The 13982-nt window shown below is 46.2% G+C and overlaps 1 protein-coding gene across 7 annotated transcripts in view; it reads right to left on the bottom strand.

Moving 5' to 3' along the window:
- LOC139665885 (protein bicaudal D homolog 2) overlaps positions 1 to 13982 on the bottom strand; it is a 45595-nt gene that overhangs the window by 8751 nt on the left and 22862 nt on the right. For 2 of the 7 annotated variants that reach the window (XM_071544902.1, XM_071544906.1), the window contains exons 3-8: positions 5529 to 5681; positions 4283 to 4488; positions 3920 to 4166; positions 1377 to 1634; positions 1002 to 1205; positions 298 to 846 (exon numbers count right to left, since the gene is read on the bottom strand). In XM_071544902.1, coding sequence (XP_071401003.1) covers positions 298 to 846; positions 1002 to 1205; positions 1377 to 1634; positions 3920 to 4166; positions 4283 to 4488; positions 5529 to 5681 — 1617 coding nt within the window. Of the gene's footprint in view, positions 1 to 297; positions 847 to 1001; positions 1206 to 1376; positions 1635 to 3919; positions 4167 to 4273; positions 4520 to 5526; positions 5682 to 13982 lie in introns of all 7 variants that reach the window. The other 5 variants (XM_071544905.1, XM_071544901.1, XM_071544903.1 and 2 more) reach the window with 5 other exon arrangements.

The following is a 13982-nucleotide window of genomic DNA, read 5'->3' as shown; positions in this document are numbered from 1 at the left end:
AAGGGCTAACAGAGCAACTGGACACACACTCTGCCTCTGGGTTATGGTTCTTTGTGCCTTGGAGGGATTTCATCCCACCCTAACTACACAGATACACTTGGCAGCTGACGCCACAGGGCTGCTGTCTAGTGTTTGTTATGGATCTTGGCTGCAGTATTTGCTGCAACAGCTGAATAGACCTGAAATAGCTGACTCCCTCTACTTCTGTTTCTATCTTTCAAGGAAAAGTGACAAATGTTTGGGAGTAACATCAAGTTGGTTAAATAGAGTGTATGAAAGACAGACAGATGGACCAACCTGCTTGTTGGCCTTGAGGACAGTCCTCAGAGTAGCGATCTGTTCCCTCTTGGTGCTGAGCAGGGATTTTAGTTTGAGGATCTCCTCCATGCAGGCCTCCTTGTCCTTGTCAGCCACGGTGCCCAGCTCCAGAGAGGCCACCCTCTGGCGTGAGAGCTCCGTGGTGCGGTCCACCGCCAGCTGCAGGTGCTTGATCTGGTCTCTGATGATGGCCACCAGGTTGTAGATGTTCATGGGCTCGCGGCGGGCGTCGGACACGGGAGAGGGCAGGGAGGAGACGGGTGACGGGGCTCCGTCGCTTAGGTCGGTCTTGCTGGGTTCGGGGAACAGGCCCTTGGTGAGAAGGATGGGAGAGCGGCGGCCACGGCCCTCTGGGCTGCTCCGGCCGCCCTTGCCCTCCTTGTAGAAGTCGAGCATGACGCGGTTGGGCGTCTCGTTGTTGCACATGCAGACGTGGTTGTAGAGGGTGGCCAGTTCTTCACTGAAGGTGACCAGCTCATCTTGCGCCACACTCAGACTGCCCTGGGACTCACCTGCCACATCGCTCACCTGAACACACACACAGAAAGAACCACATCAGTTAGCCTCTTTTTTGACTTGTCAAGAGACAAATGGGGAAAATGACAAAGTTTAAAAATTATATATTAGATGCAAAATACCCAATAAACCATTTTAGATGAAATAGGTCAATATCAACTCCTCACCTTGCGCAGCTCCTTCTCTAGCCTAGCCTTCTCTTCTCTCTCTGCATGACTGGTCTTCTCCAGAACTGCCAGCTTCCCTCCCAGCGTTGTGACATCGTTCTCCAGACGGGTGCGCTCATCGTCGTAGCGAGACTGACAGGCCTGGTACTCTGCCTTCAGGGTCTTCAGCTCCTCCTTCAGCTCACCTGCCTCAGACACTGCAACCTAGAAAAGCAAGGATTAACAGTTGAGGATATATCAAGGCTGAGTATACACCAAGACCTAATATTGACCATTAATTACTGTATGTTTATTTAATTTTAATTAATCAAGAGTCTTGCTCAAGGACAATTCAGTGTCTATCTACAGCTGAAGGAAGGAATTTAGTTATCTCACCTTGTACTTGCACTCCAGGATCTCAGGTCCGTTGATGTCCACCTCATAGTAGTCTCCGTCTTCGTGGCTATCACGCTCTTTCTCGTTGTCCAGGGCAGACTGCCGCTCCTTGCTGGCCTGGAGCTTGCGGATGGCGTTGAGGTTCTCGGTGAGGCGGTTGACCTTCTCCTGGTGCTCGGACAGAGCGCCGTTAGCCTGCTCCAGCTGCTTCTGGGAGTCCTGCAGGGTGGACAGCAGGTTCACCTTCTCACGCTCCATCTGAGTAGAGCGGGTGAGAGAGAACAAGAAATGAGACACGAGGACGTTATATGTTAGGGATAAAAATATTCAGTGATTGGCTTATTGCATGCATGTCATTTTACATATGTATTTCCTGGCGTGGGATTCAGGTAACTTGAGGATGTGAATGATTCCTACTTTTCAACTCTACAGATGGGATCAAATCACTGGATTATCTGTCATGTGGTAATCCTACCCACTATCAGGCTTGTGTTGCCAAAGTATGTGAGCCTCATTGCCCGCCAGGCCCAGCATCAGAGTCAGGGTGACCTTGAAAAGTGTCTGGACTCAGTGCCAGCTCAGTGCTGGCAGAGACCCTGGGCGGGTCTTCTTACACACACACACACACACACAGACACACACACACACACAGACACACACAGACACACAGACACACACACACACACACACACACACACACAGTTGTGCTGACTTAAGCACCCAGCTATTTCAAGCGCTGAGCTGTAAATAATATAAAAGTATCATGGTTGGGCTCATCTGCATAAATTATTTGTTAGTGCAGAATATATCTTGAAGACAAGATTCAAAAGTGACAGATGGTTTAATTAAGGTGAGTCATGACATGCTCAAGAGCAGGCTACTTTAACATTCCAGCATACCACGATCACAAGTGTTGAAATACAGGTAAGGATGTATGTAGGATGAAATTGTACTATGCTATGAAGCATTTCCCATGCCTCCAGTGCGCTCTACTAAAATTCTCATTCTGATAATTGACAGAAATGCTTGCACATGTCAGACTTAAGGAATGTCCAAATTTTAAGTAAGTCATTGCTGAGACTGACGCCTTCACATATTTATAACTGGGAATCCTCGATCATGAACTAATGCAGAGCGACATAACCTAAATGTAAGAGGGCCTGTGGGTAGTTTTAAAGGCCAGCCGTCACACATCACTATGCATCCTATTCCCACAGCATCCTTTTTGGATCTGGTGGCAGATTGCTGGTATAGATTGACTATGAGTGAAGAGTAGGGTGACACTTCAGCAGCGGATGTCTGGGATTGATCAGCGAGTCCCTAATCAATAGAATAAGATGAGGTAAGGAGGGCAACCGAGTGTGGCTGAGTAAGTGAAGGAGGCTTTTGTTTCCTCTGTCCTGATTGCTCTCTGGAATCTGTGGAATGACCTGGCAGGGGGATTGAGAGACCTACTTGACATGCTGGTGGGTTATAACAAACACTGGGCCTCACCACAGTGAGCCAGATTCACCACAAAAGGCTTGTTCCAGGTCAGGGCGAGTATCAGAACAGTGCTCATACCAGGGCAGCACTAAGGTAACCACAAGTTCACACATTAATCTGACAACAATGTTTATATTTGATGAAGGGAGAGGCAAAAATCCTTAATCCCTTAGTCCCCAAAACAATCACTATCCGCAGGTACCCGATCCATACTGGTAACCGTGGTGACCAACCAGGCGTGGCCTTGGCCTCATGGGGCGATGAACTAGCAGATGGCAGGTCCACCGGTGCCACCACCCGCTGCCTCGCAGCCGAACGGACTAGCGGAGCCAAGGTGGGGAGTGTGTCTCCCTGGATTAACTTTGCTCTAAGGGGATTTGCAGCAGCCTGGCCCGGGATCTAGCCGACACACTCCACTGACTCACTCACTCCTTCCAACACACCTTCCAAATCAAGGACATAGTTCCACTGCCTTGAGTTATTCTGTGGCTATCTAGTTTGGTTTGTCTCATAAAGCATATGTAAAGATAAGGAAATATTTAAACACAACTATGATAAAATGACTTGAAATTATGTTAAAAAGAACAAAGAAAACAATCAATAAGCACACTGTTCCCATGTATGAAAATCAAGAGGAATTGTCAAGGTGCTTTATTGCCGTTGGCTCTGTGACTGTCCTGCTATTGATTCTCTGTTGACTTGTCAGGGCCAATGAATCGTGCATCAGAATGAGATGGATTCAGCCTTTATAAACAGCTCCACTATTGAGCAAATACCCTGTCCACCTGCTGAATGACTGATGTATACTATTATCGGATCAACGATGCGTGAACTGAAATCCAAACACTGCTGCAACGAGTCATTTACACGTGATCTGCTATTGGTTTTTCCATTGTTAGAGACATCTGTTTACTTCTTCTGGAATCAATTTGTCTATTCCTATTTGTCTGTGGAATGAATACTTGTAAAATCTCAGAGGCCAGTGATATCCTTCACTGTACAAACAATGTCCACATACAGATACTGGGTGAATTTTCTGTGGTTGGTTAAACACCAACCTGCATCAGCTGCTGTTTGAGCTTCTGGATCTCCGAGATGTTCAGCTCGCTCAGCAGGTCGTCCACGAGGCTGGGCCCCGGACGGAACAGCTCATCCTTCTTGGGGGCGGAGACGCGGTTGTCCTCGGCGATGGCGTTGGCCAGCTTGCTGAAGCCACTCTCGTACCCGTGGAGAGCCTCGTCGTTGTTGGGCTCAGTGGCGGCATCGTCGCTGAACTTGAGACCGTCCAGAGAGATGCTGAGCGGGCTGAGGGAAAAAGAGGGGAGGGAACATGAGAGTAGTGTGTTATCTAGTGTTCTTTACAGCGTTATGTTGAGGCCTGTTGATACTGATATTATGTGTGTGTTGTTTACCTGTGGTACAGGGAATCTCCAATGCTCATGTAGTGGGACAGCTCCTTCCTCAGGGAGGCTTTCAGCTCGCGCTCGGTCTTGATGGTCTCCAGGGCCTCTCCTAGCTGACGCTCAGCAATCTCCTTCAGGCGGATGGCATCCTCCAGCTGGCTGTTAAGGAACTGGGTGTCCTCCTCTAGTCGACGGATCTCATGCTTCAGACCCTCAAACTCCACCTGGACGGGGGAGGGGAGGGAACCAGTTACACATTAGAATGAGTTGTGGATGGACAGAGAAATATATGCATCTAAAAATTCAGCTTCAAAGAAAATTAGATGTGCTGCTGGTTCATGAGTGCCAAACCAGAGGGGTGTGGCTACATTAGAGAGAACGTAATTATTCAAGATCATTTTAATCTACAATTTGTCGATTTCATTTCCCTTTCTAATTAGTTTAAGCTTAATTAGATTTGGGAATCCTTCTTTGTTAGTCAACTAAAAGATAGGAGCCACTTTTGTTTGTTTGTTGAATATAAAAAACGTACTAGATGGCAAGAGCATATGGAGAGTATTAACAGCTCACACATAAAAGCCAACATCAAATGGAAATATCCTACTTGGAAATTCAGCTCTGTTTTATGTTTGCAGATGTGCAGCAGGGGGGTTTATTTTATTCTAGCTACTCATTTGAATTGAATCAGGCAGTGTGCTTTGTACTATAAAGAGTTTGAATCTCTGGTCTGAAGAATGATAGCTGTTAGGGAAGACTGTCAAAAACTTCCACAATTAAACTCGTTTTTAATGAGACAGCGGAACTGTTTCCAGGCACTGGGAAAAAACAAAGGCTAACGCTAATCTCTTTATTATATCAGAGCATGGTTTTTATCGTAATTAAATCTAAACATTACAGTGCTAATGCTTCTTTGGGCAGTCTAATCAACAATGGAAGACATACTGAGATCTGGTGTGTGGGAGGTGGAGGGCCTGCAGGGCTACTGTAAGATGGTGTAAGGTGTGTGTGTGTGTGTGTGTGTATGTGTGTGCATTAATGAAAGTACTTGGACAAGGTGCCCGCAGCTACTGGGATAATTAAGTCTAACTGAGAACACTGAGCTAAATGTACAGTAGCTGATTATGCTGCAGTGGGCATGATGATGGAGAGCAGGGAAGAGCAAGGAATGGATGATCTGCTTTTGTTCTCCCTAACCCTAACATTCTCCCCATTTCCATGAGTCAACCTTCGCACATGTACACGTGCATCATGGCTCCATCCTCACCTGGCTCTGCTTGAGCACGGACACCTGTTTCTGCAGCGAGATGTTCTCCTCCTCCAGCTCGGTGTAGTCCTGCAGCAGACGGGCCTCCCGGAACTTGTACTCCTTGATGTCGTCACGCAGCCGACTCCTCTGCAGCTCCACCACCTGGCTGTTCTACAGGGCCAAACCAGGGAGACACAAGGAGAAGAGGAGAGAGGAAGAGCAAAGCTGTAAGAGACCGGCATTTCAATCTTGTTTGAGTCGGTGTGGGAGAGACGGCGATTGATTGGATATTGTTGCTTTAGTGTAAGTGTTTGTGTCAGGCTGGCTCTTTAACATAGTAAATCTGGCTCGATAAGGATGTGTTCCCATCTGGCCAAGCCTGTCGCGTGTGTGCCTACGTGTGTGTGTGTCTGTGAAAGAGAGAGAGGCGCCAGGTGTCTCTATGGGCAGTGGGCCACAAGTGTGCTTGCCTGCCAGCTCTGATGGCACCATAGAGACTGAAGCACACTTATCTCCCACATGGTGAGGTTCATGGTGAGGTGACGTTCAGTGGCTGGGAAACACTGTAACACTTTAATTTGCCACATTGAGTTACATTAAGCTTAATTCTCAGTACAAGATGATACAAGGTTTAATCAACCCAAGAGAGGAAATGAAGGAGTTCAGAAGTTGTGTGTTTGAGTGTCTGGAGTGGTTCTGTTTTGAAGTATAAAATAAATCTTTCTTAAAACTGACCACTTTCAGGCTTTACCTGGGAGCGAATTTGTAATAACATGTTGATCGCATGTTCATGAGGCAACACACTAATACAGTGCAGCTACTGGCAATGCATAATAGCAATTATGTTAACATCATGTTCACCTAACACACTTATTAGGGACCAGAGCAGGTGCCGGTAATACAAGTGCAGCTGGCTCTCTCTCACTGTGCAGGAAAGATCATTAATTATATAAAGGTGAGAGGTGAAAAACATGCCCTTCCCCCTCTGCTAGACACAGACACAAACTGAGAGCCAGAAGGATCCGATCAGCCATACTGAGCCACCAGCTTGTGTCCTTACTAACTCCTCCATTGCCCTCTTTCACCTTCCTTCTCTGCATTTCTACTCCTATTGCCTCATCCCGAAACATAAGAGCCCCACAGGAGAGTAGGGTGGGGGACATCTTAGCCAGCGGCTCACAGCGAAGCACTAGATAAAAGCTCAGAAGTAAGGAGATACTCACTGAAGGAGGGTGGGCCTCACCCTTTTGATCTGATGATGAACATACATGTGTGTTTGTGCAAGTAATGTGAGAAAGAGGGGAGAAAGCATATGAAAGGATCTGTGTATCCAACAGTGTCTGAATTAACTTTGTGTTAACTTATGTTCAAGTGTTAGCTGTGTTCTCTTTGTATGTGATTGTAGGTGTTAGTGTGTGTGTGTGTGTGTGTGTGTGTGTGTGTGTGTGTACGCATGCTTGCATGCAGTGTAGAGTGTCACATCGTCTACATCCTTTTTGGTGGCAGAGAAGAGGTGACAAAGGAGCTTCACACCCACCACACCCACACACACACACGCACACACAGCTAGTGTTATTATCTCTCCGAACAGGTGCGAAATGTGCATGTGTATGTGTGTGACACAGTATGAAGAAGAAAGGCTGTCTGTCTCAGTGTGTATGTCTACAGTATGGCGAGTGTGTGTGTGTGTGTGTGTGTGTGTGTGTGTGTGACGTGCTTCTTTCTCTCAAGAGACTTGGCAGAGCTAACCTAATACCAGAGGGACAATTAGCCTCCCAATCCCTTGCCAGGTGGTCTCTTCCTCTCACGCTGTCACCATGCGGCCACACCACAATCCCTGCTATCGGATCATATCCTGGTAGGCTTTCACTTGGTAGACTTTCTCATATCAGCATCGTCTTGAGACTGTAATATGCTTCTGCAACATCACTAGATAGAGTAGATAATAACCAGGTGGTGGCAGAGTAGCCTGGCGGTTAGAGACACCGTCCTGCAACCAGAAGGTCAGAGGTTTGATCCCTACAACTGCCAACATTTCCATCACTGTTGATGTGTCATAGATCAATACAGTGAACCGCTGCCTGCTGCGGGGGTGTCGCTCCTGGTTGCCCTTTTGCCCCCATTGGTGAAATGAGCACATGTATGTGTATGTATGTATGTGAAGAGGCAAATTCCTAATAATTTAGTAATTGACATACTCTAAAATACTACATAAAGACAAATGCTTACAATTTCAGATTCACCATCCCACTAATGCAACTCAAGAGACTTTCCCACAAAAAAAAAAACCCAATTTGTTTTTGTTACTCTCTCTGTAATTGGACTTTACTAGCTTATCTGGCTTATTTAGAAAGGAATGCATTGGCAAATAGTGTGTTGCTAAATCCCTGATGACGAGGAGTACATGCTCCTCGTTAGCTCTGTGTAATAATTAATCAGTATGTGCAGAGCTGGGTTGAGGCTCACGTTTGAAGGTGCATTAATATTCATCTGGGTATGCGCATGCCTAATGAGCATGGGTGTTTGCTGCCTGAGTGAAAGCCCTGATGTTGGTGCATTACTGAATAATGCATGCGCTTACCATATAGATCAGTTCTACCACTAAGCCTCTATACAGTGGCCCTGATTCCCCAGACAGTACTGAATTAAACCAAAAATGAAAAAACAGCTAGAAACAGTCAAATACTGAATAGATTCGGACACTGTAGCCATCTGCGTGTTGCTGAATACTAAACAGCACATCTGCACATGTGTAATTTATATAGAACTTGAACATAATCATCAGTAATCTCTTGTTTTTAACTCAACAATAGTGTGCCAGCTGGTAGGATAGATCTCTTCCAGGTCAGGGTTAGGTGTCTCAGCTGGAGGGTCAGTGCTGTTTGGTCCTGATGAATACAGGCCACCACTGAACCTGATTAAGAACCTCCTCCAAACTGATTACAATGCATACCAGGGCTTTGACCTTTCACCTTGCTTTCCAAAAGAGCCCTCTCTCTACCACACTGAGGCCCTCAGAGACTGGGGGGGTGGGGAAAATGTCTTGATGCCTGACAGAAGTTGATTTGTGTAAACTCACCAGGGCTTAATGTGGCTGCTGTGTGTGTGCCTGCTGTAAAGTGTGAACAACATTTACTCCGGCGAGGGACACAGGCCTCTCCTGGGAATGTTTGTGACAGTGTGTGTGTGTGTGTGTGTGTGTGTGTGTGTGTATAAGAGAGGCTAGATGGCTGCTGGGGAGGTATTGAGAGGGTGGGGGGTTGGTCGTTTTAAAGGTCGTCTGACGTGCCACCATTAGAGACCTTGTCAGTGGGAAGTATTTCATTAGCATAGAGCTATATGTAGTTAGTGAGGACCCCCTGCCTGCTGTCACCACAGGTGACGTCTGACGTCTAACCCAGCTGCTTCAACACACACACACACACACACACACACATAAACCCCTCACCTCAACACAAAGTGGGTGGCAGTACAAACACCAGGTTTTACCAGGAATGTGTAGCATAGGCTTGATTTTGTGCGTATTTGTGAGCATAGTGATGACCCGTGTGTATGTCTGTGCATATACATTAGAAAGCACTTCTTAAAAAAGCTTTTTTGTGCTCTAATCCACCCTCTGTAGGGCATACAGCGCTGCTATAGGGGGCATGGAAGCACTAGCGGAGTAGATTTCAGAGGGTCAGAGCTTCTTCCAGTCTCAGCGCTGAATGGCATACTGTATGAACTCTCACTCTCAACTCTAAAGCTTTCTTTTCACCAGTAAACTGCTTTTGACAGCATAGAGGGGTTTAGCCAGCTTAAATCTCACCAAAGAGTTATTTCTCAATGTGTTTGAGCCGCTATAACTACCACTCCTATGGGAAACAGCCCTATCACTTAGCAAGTCACAGTGGCAAAGGTTCAGGCTTAACACAACTGTAGATTAGGTGTGTTTTAATACTTTGGTAAAGTCTCTGGTCTGTTCTTAATAACTCCAGAGAATCCGGCTTGCATTTCAGTAAAATCCACATTTGCTGCTCTCTTTTCCTCCACTGATTTTTTCCCCTAGAAAGTGCTGCCCAGACTCCCAGATGGCACAAAGACTATTACTGATATGACAGCACAGACAGGCTCAGTATTTCTCTTTTATCCTCTCTCTCAGCCTTTTTCTCCAACACACTCTCTCCGCTGACCTCCATTTTGCCCTCCATCCTGCTCACTTTCTCCCAGATGGCAGGAGACTGCATTACTGATATGATAGAGCAGACAGGCTCTCTTCTACCTTCTCTCCCTTCCTTTTTCTCTCTCTCGCTCATACCACTGACCTCCATTTTGCCATTTCACCCACCCTACTGCTCGCATTTTCTATCACTCTCTCCTCTTCTCTACACCCCCCTCCTCCAGCCCCCGGAGTGTGTCCGTTTGCTTTTAGACACCATGTATCAGTCATGGTTGAATTCACCCCTCAGGTCGAGCATTAGGCCCATCAAAACTATCTAGGAAACGACAGAGGCAGCCTTGCTCATAGATCTCTACTGACATCGTGCTACAAAGAGAGCTGTTGGTCTTCAATGAGCCGAAGAGGGAAAAAAATATATATATATCATGTGGACAGTAAGGCTTTGCAGTATGTCAAGGTCACGCCAGCTCATGTTAAATCTGATGCCACCAAGCCAAGCCTGATGCAGGATTACCTTCAGAAGAGACCAGGAGGGAATCACAGAGGCAGTACAGCTCAACCCCCCACCCACCACAGAGCAAAGGAATAATGAAGCTCGGGGGCCTCTCACTACTGTCAGAGTGGAGAATGTGGGTGAAAATGGATCTGCTTTTATCCTCCTCTTTGCTGCGGGCGATTGTCATTCTATACAACCTACCCAGACACCATTAGGGAGGGGGGAAATCACAGTCAAGGTCACACTTAGAGGTTTTCAATGAGACAATTAAAAAGTGAAAAATCTTTTCTTGTGTGTGTGCAGGTCATGCTGCTTTGCCTAGTGTGGGAGTGTTTGTGCAGAAGCCCATGGGGTCATAGTGTGCCTGCATGCACTTAACTGTGAATTAGTGATTTTGAGATCATTTGGATGAGAGAGAGTGGAGAAATGTGCACGTGAGCAATGTTTGCGTGCATTAGCTGGAGTGAATGTGTGCATGCATGTGTGTCTGTGTGTGTCAGAGCATGGGTGTATGCTTTCCAGCTGCTGCTGATTTATTGGGCTCCATCGATCCAGCATGGAAAAGCTCTTTGGTGCTGTGGAGCAGGGGCTTAAATCAAGAATGACACACTTCCAGAGCTTCCTTAAAGCCGATACCAAAAGACAAACATCATTAGGGATCAATGGCAAATCTTTTAAATGTATTTAAGAGATGCACCCTCTTAAAGGCTAAAAGGTGACTGGTTACTGTAGATGTAGTGGGGGAGGCGTCGTTGGGCACGGTGGCCAGATTACCCAGAGAACATCTGGAGTGTTTAGAATAGGATATTTCACACCCAGACCAGGATTGGTATAGCGATGGCTGGTGTAAACACATTCAGGAGTGCAATGTCAGTGGAGACTTAAGCCGTTTGATTCTATGGAGAATCAGCCTCTTGTCCTCACTCTTGCCCCTTTGTGAGTTACTGTATCTAATCCATATTTCTCTCTCTCTTTCTCTCTCCTCCCAATTCAAACATCACATTACCTCTCCTCACGCCTCACCTCTCCCTTTAACTCATTATATTTCTCCCGTTTCACATATTGCCATTCCTCTCTCGACTGTAATTTTTCAACCTTTTCTGTGTCTGTCTTCCCGTCCAGCTCTCTCTCTCCCTCCCTCCAACCATCACAGGACAGGAGGTGATCCGTCTTGGCATTAATGTCAGCGGAAACAATAAGGGAGTCAACAGACGTCCACAACCCAGGGCCCTCTGGGAGCCTTATTACATTAACCTCATGTCAGACGATAATAAGCAGGAACAAAGAGCACCCATCCCCAGGTGCCTCAACCACTCACTAACCCTGGCCTTCAAAAAGCCACAACACTGCCTTAACAACTGATATTCTGCTCACATGTCCCTCATACAGTCTGTCCCACAGTTGACTTGTTTTAGTAATTAAAAACTCTTTTTTTTTATTGTAATAATAATAATGGCCTTCCTCACAATAAGCTTAAACCTCTGCCCTCTTCCAACCTTTTAAACTCATCCCCTCAATGCAGCCACTTTCCCTTTCCCAATCCCTCACGTCTCTGTCACATCTATAATCCGGTCAATTGAAGGGTTATAAACAAGGTAGGGAAATTAAGAGGTCTCTTAACATCTAACAGCTCTATCTACAGTGCCAGTGAGGTGGAAAACCCAATCACATTTAACAGCTGAATGGCTTACTCATTTGGGTGATTGACAAAAGCAGAACACTATAATTTAATGTGTCAGCGAGAGAAAAGTGGTCCAAACGAGTGAATTATTACAGGATGACAGTTGTTCATATGTGGAACAGGGCAGGTTGTGAACACTGCATGGAAAGAGAATTCCGTAAGCATTGCATAGTGATGCTAATGTGGAAGGAGATTACATTTTCTATGAGTGTGAATAGAGAGCAAAGAAAGACACGACTACAGTGATAACATTTTTTTTTTTTTTTGCTTTTCTCATTTTTGGCTGTGCTTGATAAATTGCTAAGAGGCTGGCAATGGGAATTCCCATTCTGTGAAGATGAAGGCAGCCCTCACTATGGGCAGATTCCTCTCATGACATGAGATTGAATTTAATGGAGTCACGCCTATTAGTGTACGCCTCCTTACAATGTTACTGGCTCATTGTGTGGGTTTAATCCTGTAGCCTGCACTGTAGCAGCGAAATACATCTTATCAGTGCCCAGGGCCAACATTCGGCCTAAGACCATGTAAGTCTTTGGCGTCTGAGACTTGATGGGAGGTTTAAATGTGATCTATGTAACCATTGACTCCCATGTTAGAGAGTCGGTGTAACCAATTGGTTGTGAATCTACTGGCTCTTGTTTTCTGTAGAGACAAAATCCAGTTATACATTAAGTGAAGCTCTCAGCTCTACGTACTGGTAGAAATATGAGGCTACATTATCTGGTGATTGATGATGATGGGCTTAAGAGGGTCAATAGAGTATACCAGGGGTCAACAATGAGACACTGTGGAACAAAATCTCACAAGCTTATGAACCTGTCCTGTAGATATATTTAAATTTAATTGACGTAAGAGATCTAATATAGCCCCTAAATCAAGAGACCTAGGGCTTGTTTCAGCCATAAAAGCTCCTGCCCTGCACGTTTTTGCTTTAAACAGAGTAACTGTCTATGTAAGGGCAAAGAAACCTCAGTTGCAACCACACACAAAAGGCTACAGTTACAGCCCAACTGTCTGCAGCATTCCATGGCAAAATTGAATCAGAAAATCACCCTCCTGCCTCAATATGATTAGCTGGGCTGTCCCAGAAAAGCAGCAGCACTGGGCCTGTATTTACTCTCATTAAGCCTCGTCTCTAACGGATTTTCTCCCTCATTCTCTTTCTCTCGCACCATTCTCATCCTCTCCTAGCGCCCCCCCTTCCTCTCCCTGCCTAAGCATTCGGGCTAATTTGAAACCCTGGAGACAAAGGGCTCTTTCAGTGTCGTCAGCCTGGTCACAATGCCAGCCTCAGTGCCCCAGCTCCCGCCATCCACCCACCACACACACACACCCCTCCTAGCACCCACACAAGTACCATTGGAAGGGTGTCATTATCTCCCATACATAGGGCGATTTACACTCCAGCCCCTTTTATCTAGCCAATTAGAGCTGGCTGGAGCCCATGGCGCTGCCCCCGGTTGCTAGCAGTGTGCTCATAATGGGAATGGCACCTGCAGAAAGGCCCTCACACAGGCCACCAGTACAGCACCAGTTACACCGAGGCTGTAGCTCAGATATTCAGTGAACACTGGACCTGTCTAAGAACAATGGCTCAGCATTAGGCTATTCCCTTGTCTCTGGTTTAATAAAAAAACATAAGGTAGGTTGCCCTAGGGTAGAGATTTAAGAGGTATCATGTCTCTGTAAGGGGGAATCCTGTGTTCACAAGTTATTTCTTGAATGACTGCAGGCCGTAAATTTCCATGTGTTTATACAGAAGGAACTCATGCTCTGCACTTCAAAAACTAAGCTATGTTTGGTGCGGCACATCTGACTTCCATAAAGCCCATCTTATACCCACTTAGATGCAGGGCTGAGCAGCTACTGACCTATTTAATAGTTGAATTTGGAGCTTCGTTGTGAGGGACATGCCATTTCAAAGACGTTATTTTCTTTTCCCTAATCTCCGTAAGCGACGCCAGGCTGCTGACATCTGTCTTAAGTGGAGACAGCAGTGATTCCTTTAGCCGTCTGCCGCAGACGTGTTTCCAAACAGACCTGGTATCAAACTCACTCAGAAGTGGAGGCCCCTTTTCCTCTTCCCCCTCCCAAGCACACTAGAATTACCAACTTGACCTGCAAAACAGTGGG

The sequence above is a fragment of the Centroberyx affinis genome, unplaced genomic scaffold (genome assembly GCF_046629955.1).
Source record: "Centroberyx affinis isolate AG114_WGS23_722 - 3 ecotype Tasmania unplaced genomic scaffold, CSIRO-AGI_Caff_v1 ptg004734l_1, whole genome shotgun sequence".
Classification (NCBI taxonomy): domain Eukaryota; kingdom Metazoa; phylum Chordata; class Actinopteri; order Beryciformes; family Berycidae; genus Centroberyx; species Centroberyx affinis.
This window is presented reverse-complemented; position numbering and strand designations above follow the sequence as displayed.